General features: G+C 39.8%; 1 protein-coding gene across 1 annotated transcript in view; it reads left to right on the top strand.

The window, feature by feature from the left end:
- The window catches only part of LOC139722222 (intraflagellar transport protein 172 homolog), a 43,595-nt gene that overhangs the window by 21,755 nt on the left and 3,193 nt on the right, over nucleotides 1-18,647 (top strand). Inside the window, exons 18-32 of the mRNA XM_071633532.1 lie at nucleotides 456-534; nucleotides 1,154-1,274; nucleotides 1,895-2,129; nucleotides 2,917-3,014; nucleotides 6,518-6,653; nucleotides 7,825-7,941; nucleotides 8,646-8,788; nucleotides 9,450-9,608; nucleotides 11,079-11,259; nucleotides 12,152-12,261; nucleotides 13,288-13,423; nucleotides 13,705-13,803; nucleotides 14,354-14,527; nucleotides 15,682-15,885; nucleotides 18,098-18,208. Coding sequence (XP_071489633.1) covers nucleotides 456-534; nucleotides 1,154-1,274; nucleotides 1,895-2,129; nucleotides 2,917-3,014; nucleotides 6,518-6,653; nucleotides 7,825-7,941; nucleotides 8,646-8,788; nucleotides 9,450-9,608; nucleotides 11,079-11,259; nucleotides 12,152-12,261; nucleotides 13,288-13,423; nucleotides 13,705-13,803; nucleotides 14,354-14,527; nucleotides 15,682-15,885; nucleotides 18,098-18,208 — 2,103 coding nt within the window. The remainder of the gene's footprint in view (nucleotides 1-455; nucleotides 535-1,153; nucleotides 1,275-1,894; nucleotides 2,130-2,916; nucleotides 3,015-6,517; nucleotides 6,654-7,824; nucleotides 7,942-8,645; nucleotides 8,789-9,449; nucleotides 9,609-11,078; nucleotides 11,260-12,151; nucleotides 12,262-13,287; nucleotides 13,424-13,704; nucleotides 13,804-14,353; nucleotides 14,528-15,681; nucleotides 15,886-18,097; nucleotides 18,209-18,647) is intronic.

Genomic DNA, 18,647 nt, shown 5'->3' with positions numbered 1-18,647 from the left:
ATTTCCCATAGACCCTTGCCCAAGTATATTCGGGACTCGTCCTCAACAGGTTGATAATTCCGTGTCAGATGCAGGTGTTAAGATTTGATAACACTCTTCTGTGAAATATTGCTCAGTATGCTTTGATTGTTTGTAAACAGAATATCAAAAGAAGTACAGAGGGATTCCATGTTTGTCAGAAATACACAAAATACAGAAGTTAATTTGTTATAGTAAGTACCACAAACACCATATTTGCTGGTATTTGAATAAACCACCTCAAAAGAAACATTTGCATAACACAAACTTTCCTTGCAGTTGCTGCAAATTTTGATTAAGATAACAATGCGTCATGTACCAATGCAGATTTATTATCATATCACATTTTCCTATCTCAACAACTGGAAGTCACACTTTGCAATTCTGAAATATCACTCTACTTTTGTTTCTTCCGTAATCATTCCCGTCCGATCCAGGCTGGAGATTTGTTTGAGAAGACGAGGGATGAGCAACGTGCCCTTGAGTGCTACCGAAGAGGAAAGTCTTACAGGAGAGGTGAGAATCTTATTAAATTTTAATATTTCATGCTGGGTAATGTTGATTAATGTTAATTAAGACGTCCAAGGCCAAACCAGCTGCATTTCTTCTAAAAGGAGCAATCAAGTTTTTGCAGAAGTGTCAAATGTCCAATTTGTTTAACCCTTTTAGTGCCAGTGAGTCAAATATGTGCAAATTTCACACACAAACCTATGGACAAAAAAATTAATGTGGCACGCAGAGGTTTAAAGAGTTGATACAAGGTTAGTGTAGGCAAGGGGTTGATGAGCCCTGAACCAATCCTCAATTACAGTATTTGACCACACAGAGATACACAAAGGTCGCTATACTTTATTCTGTTATTGGGTGGTTGTGGGCTTCGATCCCACTAATTATGTTCTATATTAAATGTCATATACCGGTACCTTTATTAGATAGTATGTTTTAGTTTTTGTGTGCTTACTTCAAAACTAGCAATCTATAATACTTGTGACTGCCTTGTTCAAAGCTCTATTATGTGTAAATCTAAACCAGTTAAGATGTTCCAAACTTCAGTGTGTTCATTTTGCATGATGTTTATATCGAGAGAAAGTGAAAATAAATGCCATCTCCACCCCATCCCTCCCTCACCCCCTAGCCGTGGAGCTGGCACGCATGGCCTTCCCCAGTGAGGTGGTTCGTCTGGAGGAGGAGTGGGGTGACCACTTGGTATCTCAGAAGCAGCTTGATGCAGCCATCAACCACTACATCGAAGCAGGGTGAGCTCCCAAAGTGCAATAGTCACTGCCCATGTGTACATGTAGCTAAGCCATTGTCCTGGGGAAGACTAGGTCACTGCCCCAGGGGCTAAACCTTAAAAGCATGGTGAAGTTTCTGAGGTAGCATTCAGTTGTAATGGTATTTATAGCGGCCTTTTTTTAACATTTTGATTCAATATGGTATAATCCAGTATTCTTGTTATTAATTTGTGTATTCCACAGTACTCTACAATTCAGAGCTGCCAAGTCTCCCTGAAAATGTCAAAATCTGTTTATGTCTGAATAAGATAATATCTCCCTGATTTGGGAATCATTTTTGCCCATTGAAATGCATGTAACACACAGATATCTTTACACACAGATATTGCTGTGTGGAATCTCCCTGATTTAGATGTAGGAATGTTGGCAGACCTGCTAATTATAAGAAGTTATAGTCAAAATACATACTTCATAAAGCATTGTATGCTATTTTTAACACATGTAAGTTAATTTTGTCATACATGTATGGCAGTGTGTAATATATTCTATTGTCCCTAATATTGCATGCGAGCACGTTTCGAGCAAGAATTCAACTTCTTTGCCAACGATGAGAGGTACAAATTTTCCCCCTTCTTTTCCAGAGCCTCACACAAGGCAGTGAAGGCAGCCGTGGACTCACACCAGTGGACCAAGGCGGAGCAGATCATCAAGCTTCAGGATCCGGATATCGCCGAGCGCTACTACCCGGTCATCGCCAAGCACTACGTCCAGGTCCACGACTACGAAACGGCAGAGCGCTACTTCACCATGGCAGGGCAGACCAAGGAGGCCATCGACATGTACACAGCTGCCGGAAAGTGGGAGGCTGCTCACAGGGTAGGTAGATCAATGACGACAATGACGACGACGATGATGATGCTGACACTGTGATGATGGTGATGATGATGGTGGTGGTCATGGTGATTTTGATGATGGTGATGGTGATGACAATGATGGTGATGATGGTGATGGTGATGACGATGGTGATGATGGTAGTAGTTGTTAAAGTTACATGCAGGTACAATGATGAAAGAAGATCAACCAGGGATGGCTGAAGAGAAACACAAAGATGCATGAAGTATCACTGTACCAATTTTCTACCACATTATAATATATTATAAGAGAAGAGAGTACAAAATTTTAAATATGCAAGAAAACTATTTTCACCTGTTTGAGACCACTCCACCTACATTACGAGGGAATCTCCTGCATAACTACCCTGTGCAACTTCGGCCTAAAGTCTTCAGATCCCATCACACAAGTAAATGTTGACAAATCAGTGGAGGTGACGACAGTGATGACAAGAAAATTGTGATAATGAGTGGACTATCACGACTGTAATGATGATAATAATGTTGGTTGTCATGGTGATGATGCAGACATATTATATGAATGATGCACCTGCCTGATAAGAAATGTGCCATCAATATTTTATCTCCCTTCATCTGCTCCACCATGTTGTACTGTCCGCAGCGGTGGTAACAACAGTGATAATAAGAATGATAGGGATAATGAGTGACCATGGTGACTGTGAAGAAGATGATGAAGATGATGATGATGATGTTGGTTGTCACGGCGATGATGCAGACATGTAGTAATGATGCACCTGTCATACTGTCCACAGCTTGCCATGACATGCATGAAGGGGGAGGACATCGCCGTACTCTACATCAACCAGGCTCAAGAGATGGAAGCTCAGGGGAAGTTCCGGGAGGCAGAGAGGTGAGACCAGCACCCAACTTGTGTTTCACATCTTATGAGCATCAAATGGATTTTACATTGCAAACTGCATGCTTGCATGTGAATGTCCAGATTCCTACGTCCTGTCCTTCAATTCCTACCTCTGTTCCTGACAGTTGATCCCTGCTACAAACAAACCACAGTCCATGAAGTATAGTGTAGCTATATGTAGTAATGACATGTCACGTAAATCCAAACAATCACAGCGTTGTAACAAGCTGACACAGGTATAAACATTGATTGCCCATATAATCATAGGTCAGCTTTTACATAAATAGGGAAGGATGATATTTTGATGTTTTTGAAGTGTTACAATATACTGCAAGTTTATTTGTGTGTCTTTTTTGTTAATGTGTGTTTGTGTTAATTTTGCACACTTATGGCTCATTAGGTGATACGCTATCAGCGTATCACCTATTGTGATTGTCAAAATTTCTCTCTTTTTATGCCTCCGCAACGAAGTGGCCGGAGGCATTATGTTTTCGGGTCGTCCGTCCGTCCGTCCGTCCGTACGTCCGTACGTCCGTCCGTACGTCCGTCCGTCCCGTTTTGTTTTTGTCGATATCTCAAGAACCGTGTGGTGGTTTTACATCAAACTTGGTATGAGGGTATATCCTTGGGGGATAATACTTTGTGTGGATTTTAGGGTCACAGGGTCAAAGGTCAAAGGTCACAGGTTATTTTGTGAAAAAAAAATTGAAATTTCATGTTTTTCTCCATATCTCGCAAATGGTTCAAGGTATCTTCATGGAACTTAGTATATATGCTTGTACTGATGGGCAGTGATTATCTAGGGAAGTTGGGGTCGTGGGTCAAAGGTCAGGGGGTCAAAGGTCAAGGTCAACTCCTCAAAATATCACTACTTTCCTTAGAATGCAATATGCCTGAAGGTTTTTTTTTTAAAACTTGATGTATGGCATGTATTACCCAATATATATTTTTGGGGAAGTTTCTTGCCAAAAGGTCAAAGGTCAAAAGGTCAAAGGTCAAGTGAAAGTGCTAAATTGCACTTTTTCCTCCATATCTCGAAAGTAACTCCAGGTATCATCATGAAACTTACATATTTATGCATGTTCAACCTAACAGTGATTCTCTTTGGAACTGTGAGGTCAAAGGTCAAAGGCCAGGTTTAGATAATGCTATTTTCCCATTTGATACTGAAATTATACTTTTCCTCAATACCTTGAAAATTACTCAATGCATAAACTTATAAAAGGGTCAAAAGTCAAGGAAAAATCATTAGTTCCCCAAATACCTGCACTCTGACATTTTAATCATTCATCCAATTGAACCTAGTTCTAGGAAAGTGAACATTCAGCACATTTGTGTCAAACCTGTCCTTTTAATATTTTGCCAATTGTGTGAAACTGTCATCACACATTGTCAAGACATTGTACTATAGACCTATTAGGAGAACCATGCATTATGGCGGAGGCATATCAGTAGCCGTAGCGATATGTCTAGTTTTATTCTTCTTTCTTTCTGCCACATTTTGTGTCGTCAATATCTCAACAATGACATTACGGAATAACATGACATTTTCAGTCAACATGTCTCATAACAATATCTAGCCACAATAAGGTTTTCATGACAGTAACATATCTATGACGTCATCTAGGCGCCATTTTGTGATTTTCGGACCTTGTCACATGATCGATCATAACTTCATAACTAGATATCATTTCTGTATCATTTTCGGTGGACATAAAGTTCAGGTCACGCTCTATCTTACATTTTAACGATAGTTACCCAGGTCATCATTACGCGCGCGTTTGCGCGCGTCAAAATTTTAAAAGGCTCAAAACGACTTCCCAATGGGAAATCTCGAAGTTTCAGACAATTTTAAGCGTTTCAAACATTTTTTCGCGTGCGCGTCCGTCCGCGCAATTTCGCGCGCAGAGGGCGTAACTAACATGAAAATGCAAATTTTTTAACTGATTTGGATTTCTGATACTTTGAGTAACAATATTCATTGATTTCCGATCGATTTTGACCTATAACAAAGGAATGCACTGGCGTCAAAGTTGAAATTCCGCGCGCGCGTCTTTCTGCAAATATAGTGAAAAAACATGTCTTTGTTTATTTCGCCATAGCTCTTTAAATCGTCTGGTGACCCTATATTTCTATTGCATATTACAAAAGCATATGAATTGGAAATAACGTTTCAAGTACCAATATTGCCAGGAAAACTCATGACGTCATCATATCATCATCTGAAATCAAAAAAGTGGAATTAATTTTTTTGAGGTACTGTTTCTGACATTCATTTGCTCGTATCTCTATTGTTTAAGCTTAATATTACCCCAAATTCAGATATGTTTTGCTTTGAACATTTGCCTTTCAAGTCCATGTCATGGTTTTGAAATTTGATGACGTCATCATACTTTAAATTGTGATTAAAAGTAAAGACACAAAATCGGACAAGTTTACGTGTTATGTCTATGGGAGGTGATTTTTTTTAAAACCATGCATTGACTTAACAACGTTTAAGCACCTTTATCTCAGCTGATTTTGCTTCATTTCCTCTGAAACTTTAGTATGTTGTAGCTGAGACAATAAGCTGCAGTAATCATGCATTTTATTCTTTGAAATCTCCTCATCAGATTGACAATTTTGCAGTTTAAAACTGAAAATGAAAATGGAATGTGGACAAAACAATTCCTCATGTATCTTTCACATATTTCACATATTTTCTCGTCGAGACGTATGGCCGAGTGGCTAAAGGCGACGTCTCAGAGACGTAAGGTTGCGGGTTCGAACCCCACAAGATCACGAAACAAAATACTTAGCTATTTTACTTTTTTTTCTTTAATTTTGTATTACATATTCGTCCATGTAGAAATCACGTTCGTATATAAACGCACCTATACACACACACAGACACACACACACGCCATATCCCTCTTTTTTGTGTATTGGAGACCACATTGCTTCGACTGCAGCAAAATTTTGCAGGTTGACTTTGTCAAACCGATCATAGTATGTAATGACGACGACTGAGGTGTTGTACTTTGAACAATTGTCTTTCAAGACGATGTCATTGTTTTGTAATTTGATGACGTCATTACACTGAAAATTGTGATTAAAGGCAAGGTATGAAAACCAGCCGATTATAGGTTTTATGTCTGCGGGACGTATTTTTCCCAAGTTGCCAGAAATGGCATAGCGACCTCGGTCGTTACAAGGCCACTTTTCCGTCTAGCAATGCAATAGATGTTCACACGGCCACGTTGGTTGAGTGGGCATTGACTTTCCCCCTGTTATATCTATACATTGTTTTTTTTTTTTGTCTTACCATTTCCCTGGATGACCCGTGGCCGAGTGGTTACAGAAACGGTTTCGCATGCACGCTCAATATAACTTCAAGGTGCCTATATCACATTTCTTTGTTGATCACAGATGACTGTCATCTGATGACCACAAGCGTATCACCTAACTCGTCCTCAATGTGACGAGTTTTCATGTCTCGTTTTCTTTTATTCCAGACTGTATCTGACTGTCAAGGAGCCTGACCTGGCCATCACTATGTACAAGAAGCAGCGTCAGTATGATCACATGATCCGACTGGTCAAGCAGCACCATCCAGACCTCCTGCAGGACACTCACCTTCACTTGGCCAAGGTATGAGTCATGGTCAAGCTTTAGGTTAAAAATAGATTCCAGGGTGTGGTCAAAGTCCTGGGCCCCGTTTCATAAAAGATGTTAGGATGTCAACTCTTGCTGGAATGACAACTTCCTATAGCAACGGCCAATCAGGAAGCTGCATTCATGTCGTTACCATGACAATTGACATTCCAGCAAGAGTTGTTATCATATCAACTTTTTATGAAACGGGGCCCTGGTCTTGAGGGGTCAGACTCCAATTCCAGGCTTCAGATAAAGTCCAGTATTTTGAAGGGATACACTGTGCCTGGTCTGGGCCACATTCCTCTGACATTACATGGCGTAACTCACCAAAGATTTTTACTTGTCCAATTCCTGGAGGTAGTAGGTCTGAAACACGTACTACATGAGTATGTACGTACTACAAGATCTGAGAAAATGTCCATTTTTGTGCAGAGATGGAAGACCTGTATACAGCTAGATACAAGAATGATTCGTAAACATACAAGATTTTCACAAATCTCATCTGTTACAAAGACAGGTGGAAGACTGGATAGTTGGGCACACTGTCTCTCTCTCTCTTTCTCTGACTACAAGTATGCACATGTACCTCTCTCATTATCTATCTGTCCATCTATCAATCTCTCTTGTTAGATCTTTATCTGTCTGTCTATCTCTTGTAATCTATCTATATATCTTTTATAATCACTTTATGAATGTATCCGTATATCTTTTTACACAACTGTATACCTATCTTTTTGTCTATGTGTGAATGTCTTCCTATCTATGCATTCATAAACACATATACGATGTGTGTGTGTATATACTCATATCTATCTGTTTCATATGCTAATCATCCATCCTTCTGTCCTTCTTTGTGTGTATCTATCTATGTATTCATCCTCTATCAATTTGTTCATCTATTCATATATCTATTCATCTATCTCTGTAACTCTTATCTATTCATCTGTCTCTGTAACTCTTATCTATTCATCTATCTCTGTAATTCTATCTATTCATCTGTCTCTGTAACTCTTATCTATTCATCTATCTCTGTAATTCTATCTATTCATCTATCTCTGTAACTCTATCTATTCATCTATCTCTTTCTATCCATCTATTCATCTATGCATCTCTCTGTATGTCTATCTATTTATCTGTCTGTGTTTCCATCTACGCAATCTTTTAGGAGCTAGAGAATGATGGTGCCTTACGACAGGCTGAGCAGCACTACACAGAGGCCAGTGACTGGAAGGCTGCAGTCAACATGTACAGAAGCAACGACCTCTGGGATGAAGCTTACAGGGTGAGAATGAAGGAGGAATAACATTTTGTGACTGTTGGAATCTTATTACTATAATTACCCTTTTGGACAGTCTCACCAAACTTACATGGTGAGACTAAAGGCGGAATTACATTTTTGTGACTGGTTGAATCTTATTACAATTATTACTCTCATGAGCAGTTCAACCAATCTTGCAGGGTGGGACTAAAGGCGAAATAACATTTTGTGACTGCTTGAATCTTATCATGTTATGTAATCTGTTGGAAGTCCCAATAAGCTCAAAGGGTGTAACTGAATGTGTAATGTCAATACGTCTCTGTTTTAAATATGGAGAAATTCCCTTCTCTCATTCAAGCCAACCAATAACAGTTTGACATTTTGATATTGAATTGTTGTATGTGTCAGCATGTGCACAGATTGTGTGTATTTCCGTGATCTTGATCCTTTAACTGGAGAAACATGCTCTGTGGGTTTTCGTATTTCCTGTTTTTAGCTTGGTTTCTCCTCTAGCTAAAGATGGAACTGTTTTGACTTACATGTACATATGAAAAAAAAAAAAAATCCAGCTATGAATGGAAACTGTTATCATAGTCCTGTCAATCATGATGAGAATATATCTAGTTAAGACTTCATCTCCATGCCCTTGTAATGAGATATTACACATGTGACATATGGAAATGTCTCTGCATCCTCATCGGCACACCTTCGTCCCTTTTGGTTTACAGGTGGCCAAGGCCCACGGTGGAGCCAACGCATCCAAGCAAGTGGCCTACCTGTGGGCCAAGAGTCTTGGGGGAGACTCGGCCGTCAAGCTGCTCACCAAGTTTGGCCTCCTGGAGGCAGCCATTGATTATGCCGCCGACAATTGGTGAGGATTACACTTTGAGGAGATTTACCCTCTATTTGCTCTGTCTATAATTGATATTCCTTCTGCTGGTGTTGTGTATAAAGGATATATTCATTTTCTGACCTGAATGCCATCGAATTATAAATCCTTTATACTTCAAGAAAGTGATGTATTCATGTGAAATGCTCTTGTTGAAAATTCTTATGGGCAAACATATTACTTCTCATCTTGTTACTGTTATATTGCCTCCTCACGTACAAATGAAACATAAACTATCCATGTCAAAAAGACAGTTACAGTCCATTAAGAGTTGCAGTCGTTGCAGATATTATCATGGAAGGCAACATGCTCACAAGTTATTGCAAGCTGTATGGCAGCTGCTAAGCTGTAGTTTTAGTGATTGTCCATCATGTTCAATTAACCCATTGAGGACAGGCTAATTTCGCTTCAACACACATTTACCATAGACACTTGCCCGCGTATAAAATACTCGGGACTCATCCTCAACGGGGTTAAGAGTAGAGAATTTTTTCTCTTCAGTTTGTTTGTTTTTTTTCCCAGAGTTGAATCTTGAAATGCAGTGCTCAACTTGTAGCAGAGATGCAAATGTAATTATGTACCACACAGTATTCACAGTTTTACCATTGACTTTATTTCTCTTTGGCCCCTCCTCCCCCACCAGTGCGTTTGACTTTGCCTTCGACCTCGCTCGCTCCGCCATGAAGAACAAGATGGGCGACATCCATCTCAAGCACGCCATGTACCTTGAGGACGAAGGCAAGTACAAGGAGGCGGAGGCGGAGTTCATCAAGGCCAACAAACCCAAAGAGGCAGTCCTCATGTGAGTCTAGACCTCCTACTGTTCTATTTACCTATGAAAGATAACTGACTAAATCTATGATGAGAGCAACTGTGGTAGCTGCAAGTACAGCCGTGATCTGGCAAAACGTGCATCACAACTTATTTTTAATTTTGATCTATGATTTCCTATAAGAAACGTCATGTTTGATTAGTCCAAATATTGTGTCATAACTCTTTATTTGAATTGTCTGATTTTTTTTTTTCATCAAAACACTGTATTAACCCTAATCAGGCTGGGCTTTTTTGGCTATGCTATATCTGGGGGGGGCGGATTCCGCCCCCCCCCCCCCCTTCAGATCTCGCCTATGGAACGCGTGATCGCACCAAAAATCGGCACATGCGACGCCCGCGATGTATACTATCAAAATGTATGGTTGCTTTCTCCGAAAATTTTTTCTTATATTATATATTCATTCATTATTGTAATTTATGCATAAAATCAGTTTTGGGCTCTAAATCACTTATTAATGCTCTAATTAAGCTAATTTCTTTTTTAAAATGTTTCTTGTATCATTCTCCTGGGACATGGGATAAAAAAAAATCTGTATCGAAATTAATTTCTTATGTATTTGATTGTTTTTTGAATTTCTTATGTATTTCTTTGTTTTTCGACCTTTTGTTTTTGTTTGTTTTTTGGCCAAAATTTGTCACAGACATTTTTCAAAGCTTTATTATGCTAAAATAAATTAATTTCGTCCATTCTAAGTCAAGATATGAATTTTTATGTGAATTAATTGAAAAAACACAATTTGCATTGGATTTGTACACAAAATCACGTTTTGGAGCAATTTTGGGGTTGACAAATTTTTTTCGAACGGGCGTCGCGTCAAAACGGTACGCGCGGGCGCAACAATTTTGGTCTCAAAAGTTGCGTGATACTTGAAAGAAAAAAGTCATGAAGCATCGCGGCGGGAGCTTATCGCGCTGCGAAGATATTGCGCGAAACGTCGAGGGGGGGGGCGGATTCCGCCCCCCCCCCCCCCCCCCCCCAGCCTGATTAGGGTTAAGCTGTTATTTTTGTGAGGGTCAAATTTTCGTGAATTGAATTTTGTGAATAAGAGTTGGATCGCATATTTAACAACATGCAAAAATGTTGCCATGCTTTAGGCTAGTAGTGCATTTACGATAGCTTTGGCGTCGATTCACAAAAACAACATCTTGCAAAAATGTCTGTTACCTCCTCATTCACGAAAATATCTGTACAAGAAAATAACAGCTTATACAATATAACTTCAAATTGCAGTGTGAATAGTAATGTATGAAAAATATCTAATACTACAGGCAGTAAAGTTTCACTAATGTAATTATACACAGCAATTATATGTAGCTATGATGACTGAAGACAATAAAAAGATTTTTTTTTAAATGATGAGGAGAAGGCTGTCTGAGCTTACTGCACATGAACACACAGAATTGTTAAACTGTCAAACGAATTGTGCACTCTTCCCAGGTACGTCCACAATCAGGACTGGGACTCTGCCCAGCGCATCGCCGAGGACTACGACCCGGACAGCGTGTCCGACGTGCTGGTGGGCCAGGCCAGGCAGTCCTTCGAACAGAAGGAGTTCCAGAAGGCCGAGTCGTTCCTGCTGCGAGCCCAGAGGCCCGAGCTGGCCGTCAAGTACTACAAGGTGAGTGCATGAATGTCTGTGGGTGTCTTGAAGTTAGACTATGTAAATAATTGCAGTTCCTCATTTGCTTTTGTTTTTGTTTTTGTTTTTTCTCTTTGTGTTTTAAATATTCTCTCTCCCTTTTTCCTCTGTAGCAAGTGGTGCTGAGATTGTTTTTATTGGCAGTGATTCTTCACCCTAAAAAGTCATATATAGAAGCTTAGTTTTATGTCAGGTACCTTCTAGTTATAAGATAATAAACTAGGAAAAAGACCATACAAAACTAGAGAAGTCTTCTGATGATACATGCTTGTGCAGCACAGGTGCCGAAAGTTGATTTTATAGCAGTGATAAAAAAATGAGATGAAATAAGACTGTAGGAATGAACAAGAGACAAACATTTTTATAGATGAAATTAGATCTGATGCCAGTACAATGAAATTCCATGAAGTTAATTCCACATCAGAACATGAAATAATATTACGTACATGATTCAGAAACATACTTGTGCAATAACTCAGTTGTTGGAACATCAAAAGCCACCTATAGGCTTGTTGTGAACTGAGTTGTTTCAGCACAGATTACAATAACAAGAATATCAACATACAGAAAGATAACTGTAAAGATCATGACAATTGATAAAGAAATGGAAAAGTTGTCTACATTAGCCGCAGCACATTCAATAAGAGATATGCTCGAAGATTTATACATTTCAACATAGTAGTCACCCATTTGCATTGTCCCAGCCCCCCCTCCCCCCCCCCCCCCCCCCTTCACATCAGTCATCATGATGTTGCGGCATTACTGAATGGCACAGATCTTTGGAATTAATTTTAAAAAAAGAGAATCTGGGGTATTAAAATGTATCTACTACCTTACTATTTCACAACGTTCCACCGATTTTCTTTCACAGAATGCGGAGATGTGGCAAGATGCCCTGCGTGTGTGCAAGGAGTACATCCCCCACAAGCTGCAGCAGCTGCAGGACGAGTACGACAGGGAGGTCCTCAACAAGGGCACAAGGTGGGGCGGTAGAATCCATTGATTGGCAGATTTATTGATAAAATAATGGATAGATAGTAAAATGTACAAGGTAACAATGTGAAGCGGTAGAATCCATAGATCGACAAGTGAAAAAATAAGTAGAGTGATCATAGAATGTACCAGGGCACAAAGTAAGGCAAGGTAGAATTCAGGGATCAATGGATAGAAACCTGAATTGATAGAAAAAATGTACAAGGGCAAGAGATAAGGTGGTAAACTCCATGGATTGACAGATAGAAAATGAGAAGCTAGTAAAATGTACAGGGGCAAGAGAAAGGAATTGAAGCATAGACAACTTGGATTGATTACTGTAAAAGTGGTTATTTCCGCGTACAGATATTTTCGTAAATGAGGAGGTCATGGACATTTTTGGGAGATGTTGTTTTTCGTGATTTCGACAACAAGGCAAGTGCAGTACTGCATGTTCTTTCAAGATAATTTTGTGTGTTAATTTTGCGGCTCAACAGTGATTCATCAAATTTGCAAAAATAACAGCTTTTATAGTAATGCAAACTTGTAGAGTTCAATGTAAAACCCAGGATTTAGGTATGTCCTGTTGTACTTTCAAGGGATGAAGACAGTGAATTGAGTATAACACTAAGGCAAAGTACATTTCAAGATACCGAGAAGGTGTCCCATGCATCGTAAAGAGTTAAAAGAATGTATGCTGGCATCTCTTTGATGCAAAGCAAACTGACAGTTGGCACCCACTAATGTCAATAAGTTGAGATTAATTATGTGTCCCAAGTTTAGAGGAGAATATCACTGAGTCTGTCTTTATGGTTACAACAGCTGCATGGCTTGTTATCTGTTGCATGTAGACATGAAAAATGAAAAGTGAGATCAGATGCTGGAAGAGATTCAGTGTGAAGAGAAAGAGGATGAAAAAAATGGGTTCGAGGTGGTGGGGAAAGGAGAGAGTAATGCTAAGTGCTGGTCAGTTTGGTAATTACTGCATCTTCATTCCCATTTCTAAGTCTGTCATGTTCATGGTATCTGTCACAGAGGATCCAACAACCTTGTGCAACAGGGCAAGGAGTGGGAGGCATCTGGGGAGTACGCCAGGGCGGTGGACTGCTACCTCAAGCTCACAACCAAACTCACGACAGACAATGGCCTCTTGGAGCAGTGCTGGTCAAAGGTTAACAGAGTTTTGTTGTTGGTGGTGGTGGTGGGGGGTTGTCTTTAACTCCTTGGCATTCCTCTGTATCTTGTTGCCTGCTTTCGTATAAACATGATTCGAATGACCCGTAGATATCAAATATCTGATGGAGATGAAGAAAGTGTCCCCCTTTTTTTTAATGTATAAATGCAAATTCTCGTCTCCTTGATCAACCTTTTGTAGTATGTATTCAGGGATTGCTCTACTTTGATCGTCATGTTTACCGTCTTGATACTGACAATGTTTGACTGATTTCACAGGCTGCTGAGCTGGCAATGAAGTTCATGGATTCCACCAAAGCTCTGGAAGTTGTGAAGGTCGTCAGCCCTCGGCTTGCTGAGATCAACAAACATGAAACGGTGAGTGCATGCAGTTAGACACCACCTACAAAAATGCAGTAACTGTTCATTGAGGGTGTTTTTTTTTTTTTTTTTTTTGTGTGTGTGTGTGTGTGTGTCCCTCACTCAGTATCAAAACAAGACATTTACAACAGAATGCATTATGCTTATTATATGATCTCATACTTAAGGTTTTGTTTCTTACACAGACCCACAGTGTATTTTGTGATCTACATTTCGCTGTCGTTAGTTCTCTGTCTTTCTCAAGCATAATTATGCTAAAAGCAGGACGGTGCAAATAGCAAAGCATAAAACAAAACAAAACACACATCAGGGATGAGACAACTTAGGACATAGCAAAGTCAATCGAAACAAGTCTCACTAGATCTACTGGAGCAGAACAGCTAAAAACAGAGATTCTGAAATATATTTCAAAACAGCATATGAAGAAGACATTGCCCTTAAAAAAATAAATAAATAAAATGAACAGCACTAAACTAACAACGAATTAAAGACAGGGGTTTTATTGATATACATTTTAAAATTTGTTTGCTTGTTTACTTACTTCCAGGCGGCTGAGCTGTACCTAAGTCTGGACCTGATCAAGGAAGCTATCGACATCTTGATGGAGGGTGGGGAATGGGCCCGGGCCCAGAAAGTGGCCAAGGACCTGGAACCCCGCTACGAGCGCTACGTTGACGACAAGTACAAGGAGTTCCTGAAGAGTGAAGGGCGAGCTGAATCGGTGAGTGACGCATCAACTGTCATAAGTCTCATTCTTTCCAGATATGTCGTGACGTATTCTGCTTCAGCTACTCAGATGTGAGGAACCTTATCTTGCAGCCATGCTGATGTCTGTCCACCTTTTTACTCTGAGTTTCTTTTGGATTACTGTCATAATCAGAATCATTCGCAGCTTTAAACTTTTGTAAATTTGAGGTGACAGCCTCTTTTTCGCAGCACTAAACTTTCACAAATTACCAACCATTAAAAAAATGACAAAATATACCGTTACAATAACATGCATTGTGTAGACAAATACTTTTGCGAATCTTGGCTCCTTCCTAAATTCGCAAAAGTTTTTGTACTGGTCAAAATTTCTGGCTTTATGGTATCCTTTCTCTGTCATAGTTTGAAGCACTGATGTGACTACCAATGTATTGGATGGTCAAACATTGTCAAGAAAAGATGGAACGTGTACAAAAATGCAGAGATCCCTCAGATGACAGTGTTTCCCATGCATGTGATAGTATCTGACACAATCTAATCCTGACTTTGATGTCAACTTCCTCTAGATGTCTCCCAATCCATTGTTAATCACCGCTTATATTCTGAAATCTAAAACTTGCTTTTCTCATGTCAACCTGTCATAACTCAAATACATACTGTTTCCACCATATATTAAGCGAGTCTAAATTTTTGCAAATCGGGACTTCCTGACGATTTCGCAAGTGGTTAGATTCGCAATCATGGAGTTTCGTACTGAACGGAGAATTGTATATATGCACGTCACATTCATATCGGGATCAGAGTCAATATTTTTGTGTGTCTTTAGATTCGCAATTAGCACCTGACTTGCAAAATTTCACGATAACTAAGACATCCTGAAATACTGTAAAACATGATATATTCGCGACATGAATTTTTCACGAATTGGAGCCGACGGCTTTTTTTGCAGCATGAAATTTTCGCGAAATGCCACTGGCATTCAATGCATATAGTGTAGACAAGAATTTTTGCGTGCATTTTAATTTCGCAAATCTTGGCACTCGCGAAATAAAGATGCATGCGAACATTCCTCGTTTTACAGTATTAGGCATATACAGTAATATGTTTACATATAGGAGACAGTGAGTTTACATGCAAAGAAACCTCACAGAATTTGTTTTTGTTTCCCAGCTTGCAACTGTGGACATCATCGCCGCTCTGGACATGTACGTGGACCGTGGCGAGTGGGAGAAGTGTATGGAGACGGCAGAGAAGCAGGGCTACAAGGTGCTGCACAAGTATGTCGCCCTCTACGCCAGTCACCTCATCAAGGAGAGCAACTTCTTCAAGGCGCTCGATCTGTACGTCCAGCACGGCGCCCCACCAAACCCACAGGTCTGGAAACAATTTCCAATCCCCAAAAAGTAATCCTTAAAATCTGGGCTTTCTCCAAGTTCCATTTCTTAAGAAATGGAAGGAAAACAAGTCTTAGTGGAAAATTGAGCAAAGAAAAAGGGATTCCAATGGGATCGGGATTTCTTTGCTCAATTTTCCACTAATGAATTATATTATTTTCTGGTCAGTTTTCTTCTGTTTCGTTTTGAAAACAACTCTTGCTGGAAATGAGGTGTACATACACCAATTATTTTTATGATAGCGAGTCTAATTTTTTTGTCAGGAATCTGGACTATTCAACAAATTTGTGAGTGGTTAAATTTTTCGATCATGGAGTACAGCAGTGGATGGAGAAATGTAAATGTGCATGTTACATTTATGTTGAGTTCGAAGTTTATATTTTCACACATTGTTTTGAGGTTCGCATGTACTGCCCGACTCAAAAAATTCTAAAAAAAATAAACACCCCTCAAAATATATGGCATATACAGTAGCACCTTCTTGCAGTGACAAACAATCAGGAATCTGGATTCTTGCCACTTGCCATTTCCGTAAGAGCTGCTATCAGAGCAACTTTGTATGAAAAGGAACCCATCATCTTCAAATCTTCAACGCTTGGAAACAGGCGCGCCGGAAGCAGTTTTGGATTGGGGGGGTAAACATTGGAGGGGGCTCAAGATTAGACCATGCATATGTTACACAATATACACATACACACACACACACACACACACACGCACACATCTATTATATATATATATATATATATATATATATATATATATATATATATATATACATATGTAAAGTGGCGTACGGTGGGTCGAAATATGGGGGGAACCATAAAGTAATTTTGACGGTCTGTATGCTTGTGCGTGTGTGCGAGAGCAATAATGGGACTACAATACATTACGGAATGTGATACATTCAACAACGCAGTCATTGAGGAACATTGTAAGTTTTCCTTACATGGATTATGGAATGACGGTGTGAAACGATCGACAAATTATATACTGTCAGCAACATAAGGTGAATGGCATAACAACAAAATGCGAGCGAGCGAAACGAGCGAGCTTGAAAATTTTGATATTCTACAGTTCCAAAACTGGAGTTTTAATTGTAGCTATATGTTTCGCTTTGGAAATAAATGGGGGCGCATCGGGCGCAACTGCTGGCAATTATTGGCAGCAACATTAGGAAAATGGCATAACGATTCAATGCGAGCGAGCGAAGCGAGCAAGCTTGAAAATTTTGACATTCTACAGTCCCAAACTGGGGTTTGTAGCTATATCTTTCACTTTGGAAATTAATGGGGCGGCGCATCGGGCGCAACTGCTGGCAATTACTGGCAGCAACATTAGGAGAATGGCATAACGATTCAATGCGAGCGAGCAAAGCGAGCGAGCTTGAGAATTTTGACATTTTACAGTCCAAAAACTCCCGTTTGTAGCTATATCTTTCGCTTTGGAAATTAAGCGTGGGGGGGGGGCATCGGGCGCAACTGCTGGCAATTACTGGCAGCAACGTTAGGAGAGTGGCATAACGATTCAATGCGAGCGAGCTTGAAAATTTTGACATGTTACAGTAGCACCCAAAACTCCCGTTTGTAGCTATATTTATCTTTCGCTTTGGAAATTAAGGGGTGGGGGCATCGGGCGCAACTACTGGCAATTACTGTCAGCAACATTAGGAGAATGGCATAATGATTCAATGCGAGCGAGCGAAGCGAGCGAGCTTGAAAATTTTGACATTCTAGAGTCCAACAGCTGCCGTCGTAGCTATGTTTTTCGCTTTAGAAATTAAGGGGGAGGCGCACCGGGCTCAACTGCTGGATGCGAGCGAGCGAAGCGAGCGAGCTTGAAAATTTTGACATTTTATAGTCCAAAAGCTGCCGTTTGTAGCCATATTTTTTCCCTTTTATTCATACATATACATATTTATTTTATTTTCTTTGTTTATTCATTTATTCTTATTCTTATTCTTATTATTTTTTTTATTTTTTTTTTTTTTGGGGGGGGGGCTTTTTGGGGGGGCAAAAATGCGTTTTGCCCCCCCACTTTTTGGATTGGGGGGGCGGCCGCCCCCCCCTGCCCCCCCACTTCCGGCGCCTATGCTTGGAAATGCATCTTTACTGATTCTGTAACCTTTCCTCCAGTAAACACCTTTTCATCAGTTAGAGTAAGTAATGATGGTTTGAAATGTTTTCCTGCAGAACTTCAACATCTACAAGCGCATCGTCAATGAGGTGCTGGCATCCCCAAACCTGGATAGGGGAGAGGCCTACAAGACTTGGGCTGACCTGAGGGACATGCTACTCAACTTGGTGAGTGCTCTTAAAGGGAATGTCCATCCTGATATTGCAACATTGTATATCTCTTTGTGTGAAAACAGACAGATCAGAGAACTAGGGCGTTATAAATAGTTATGAATTGCTACAGTTCAGAGCATAAAACAGCTCCCTATGATCACAGTGTATAGTAGCTTTCCATTAGGTTTGTCAACAAAAATGCACCATTTTCAATCTTTCTGCCATGAGAAGTTTACTTCTGACCTGTCCTTGGTATATGATTAGAATAATATATCTTATTTGTGTATCCAAAAGTACATAAGTTCTAGCTGTCTGTGCCCAAATATTTCAGATAAATGAGAGTTAGTGAAATTTTGTGCATGAAATAGGTACTTTAGCATGTTTCTGCCACTTTCTAAAACCTCTCATTGACCATCCTGAGTATTTCATTGTCGTTGTTGTTGCTGTTGCTACT

The sequence above is a fragment of the Diadema antillarum genome, unplaced genomic scaffold (assembly GCF_040938485.1).
Source record: "Diadema antillarum isolate AM-2024a unplaced genomic scaffold, OU_Dant_1.0 scf00000161, whole genome shotgun sequence".
Taxonomy (NCBI): domain Eukaryota; kingdom Metazoa; phylum Echinodermata; class Echinoidea; order Diadematoida; family Diadematidae; genus Diadema; species Diadema antillarum.
This window is presented reverse-complemented; position numbering and strand designations above follow the sequence as displayed.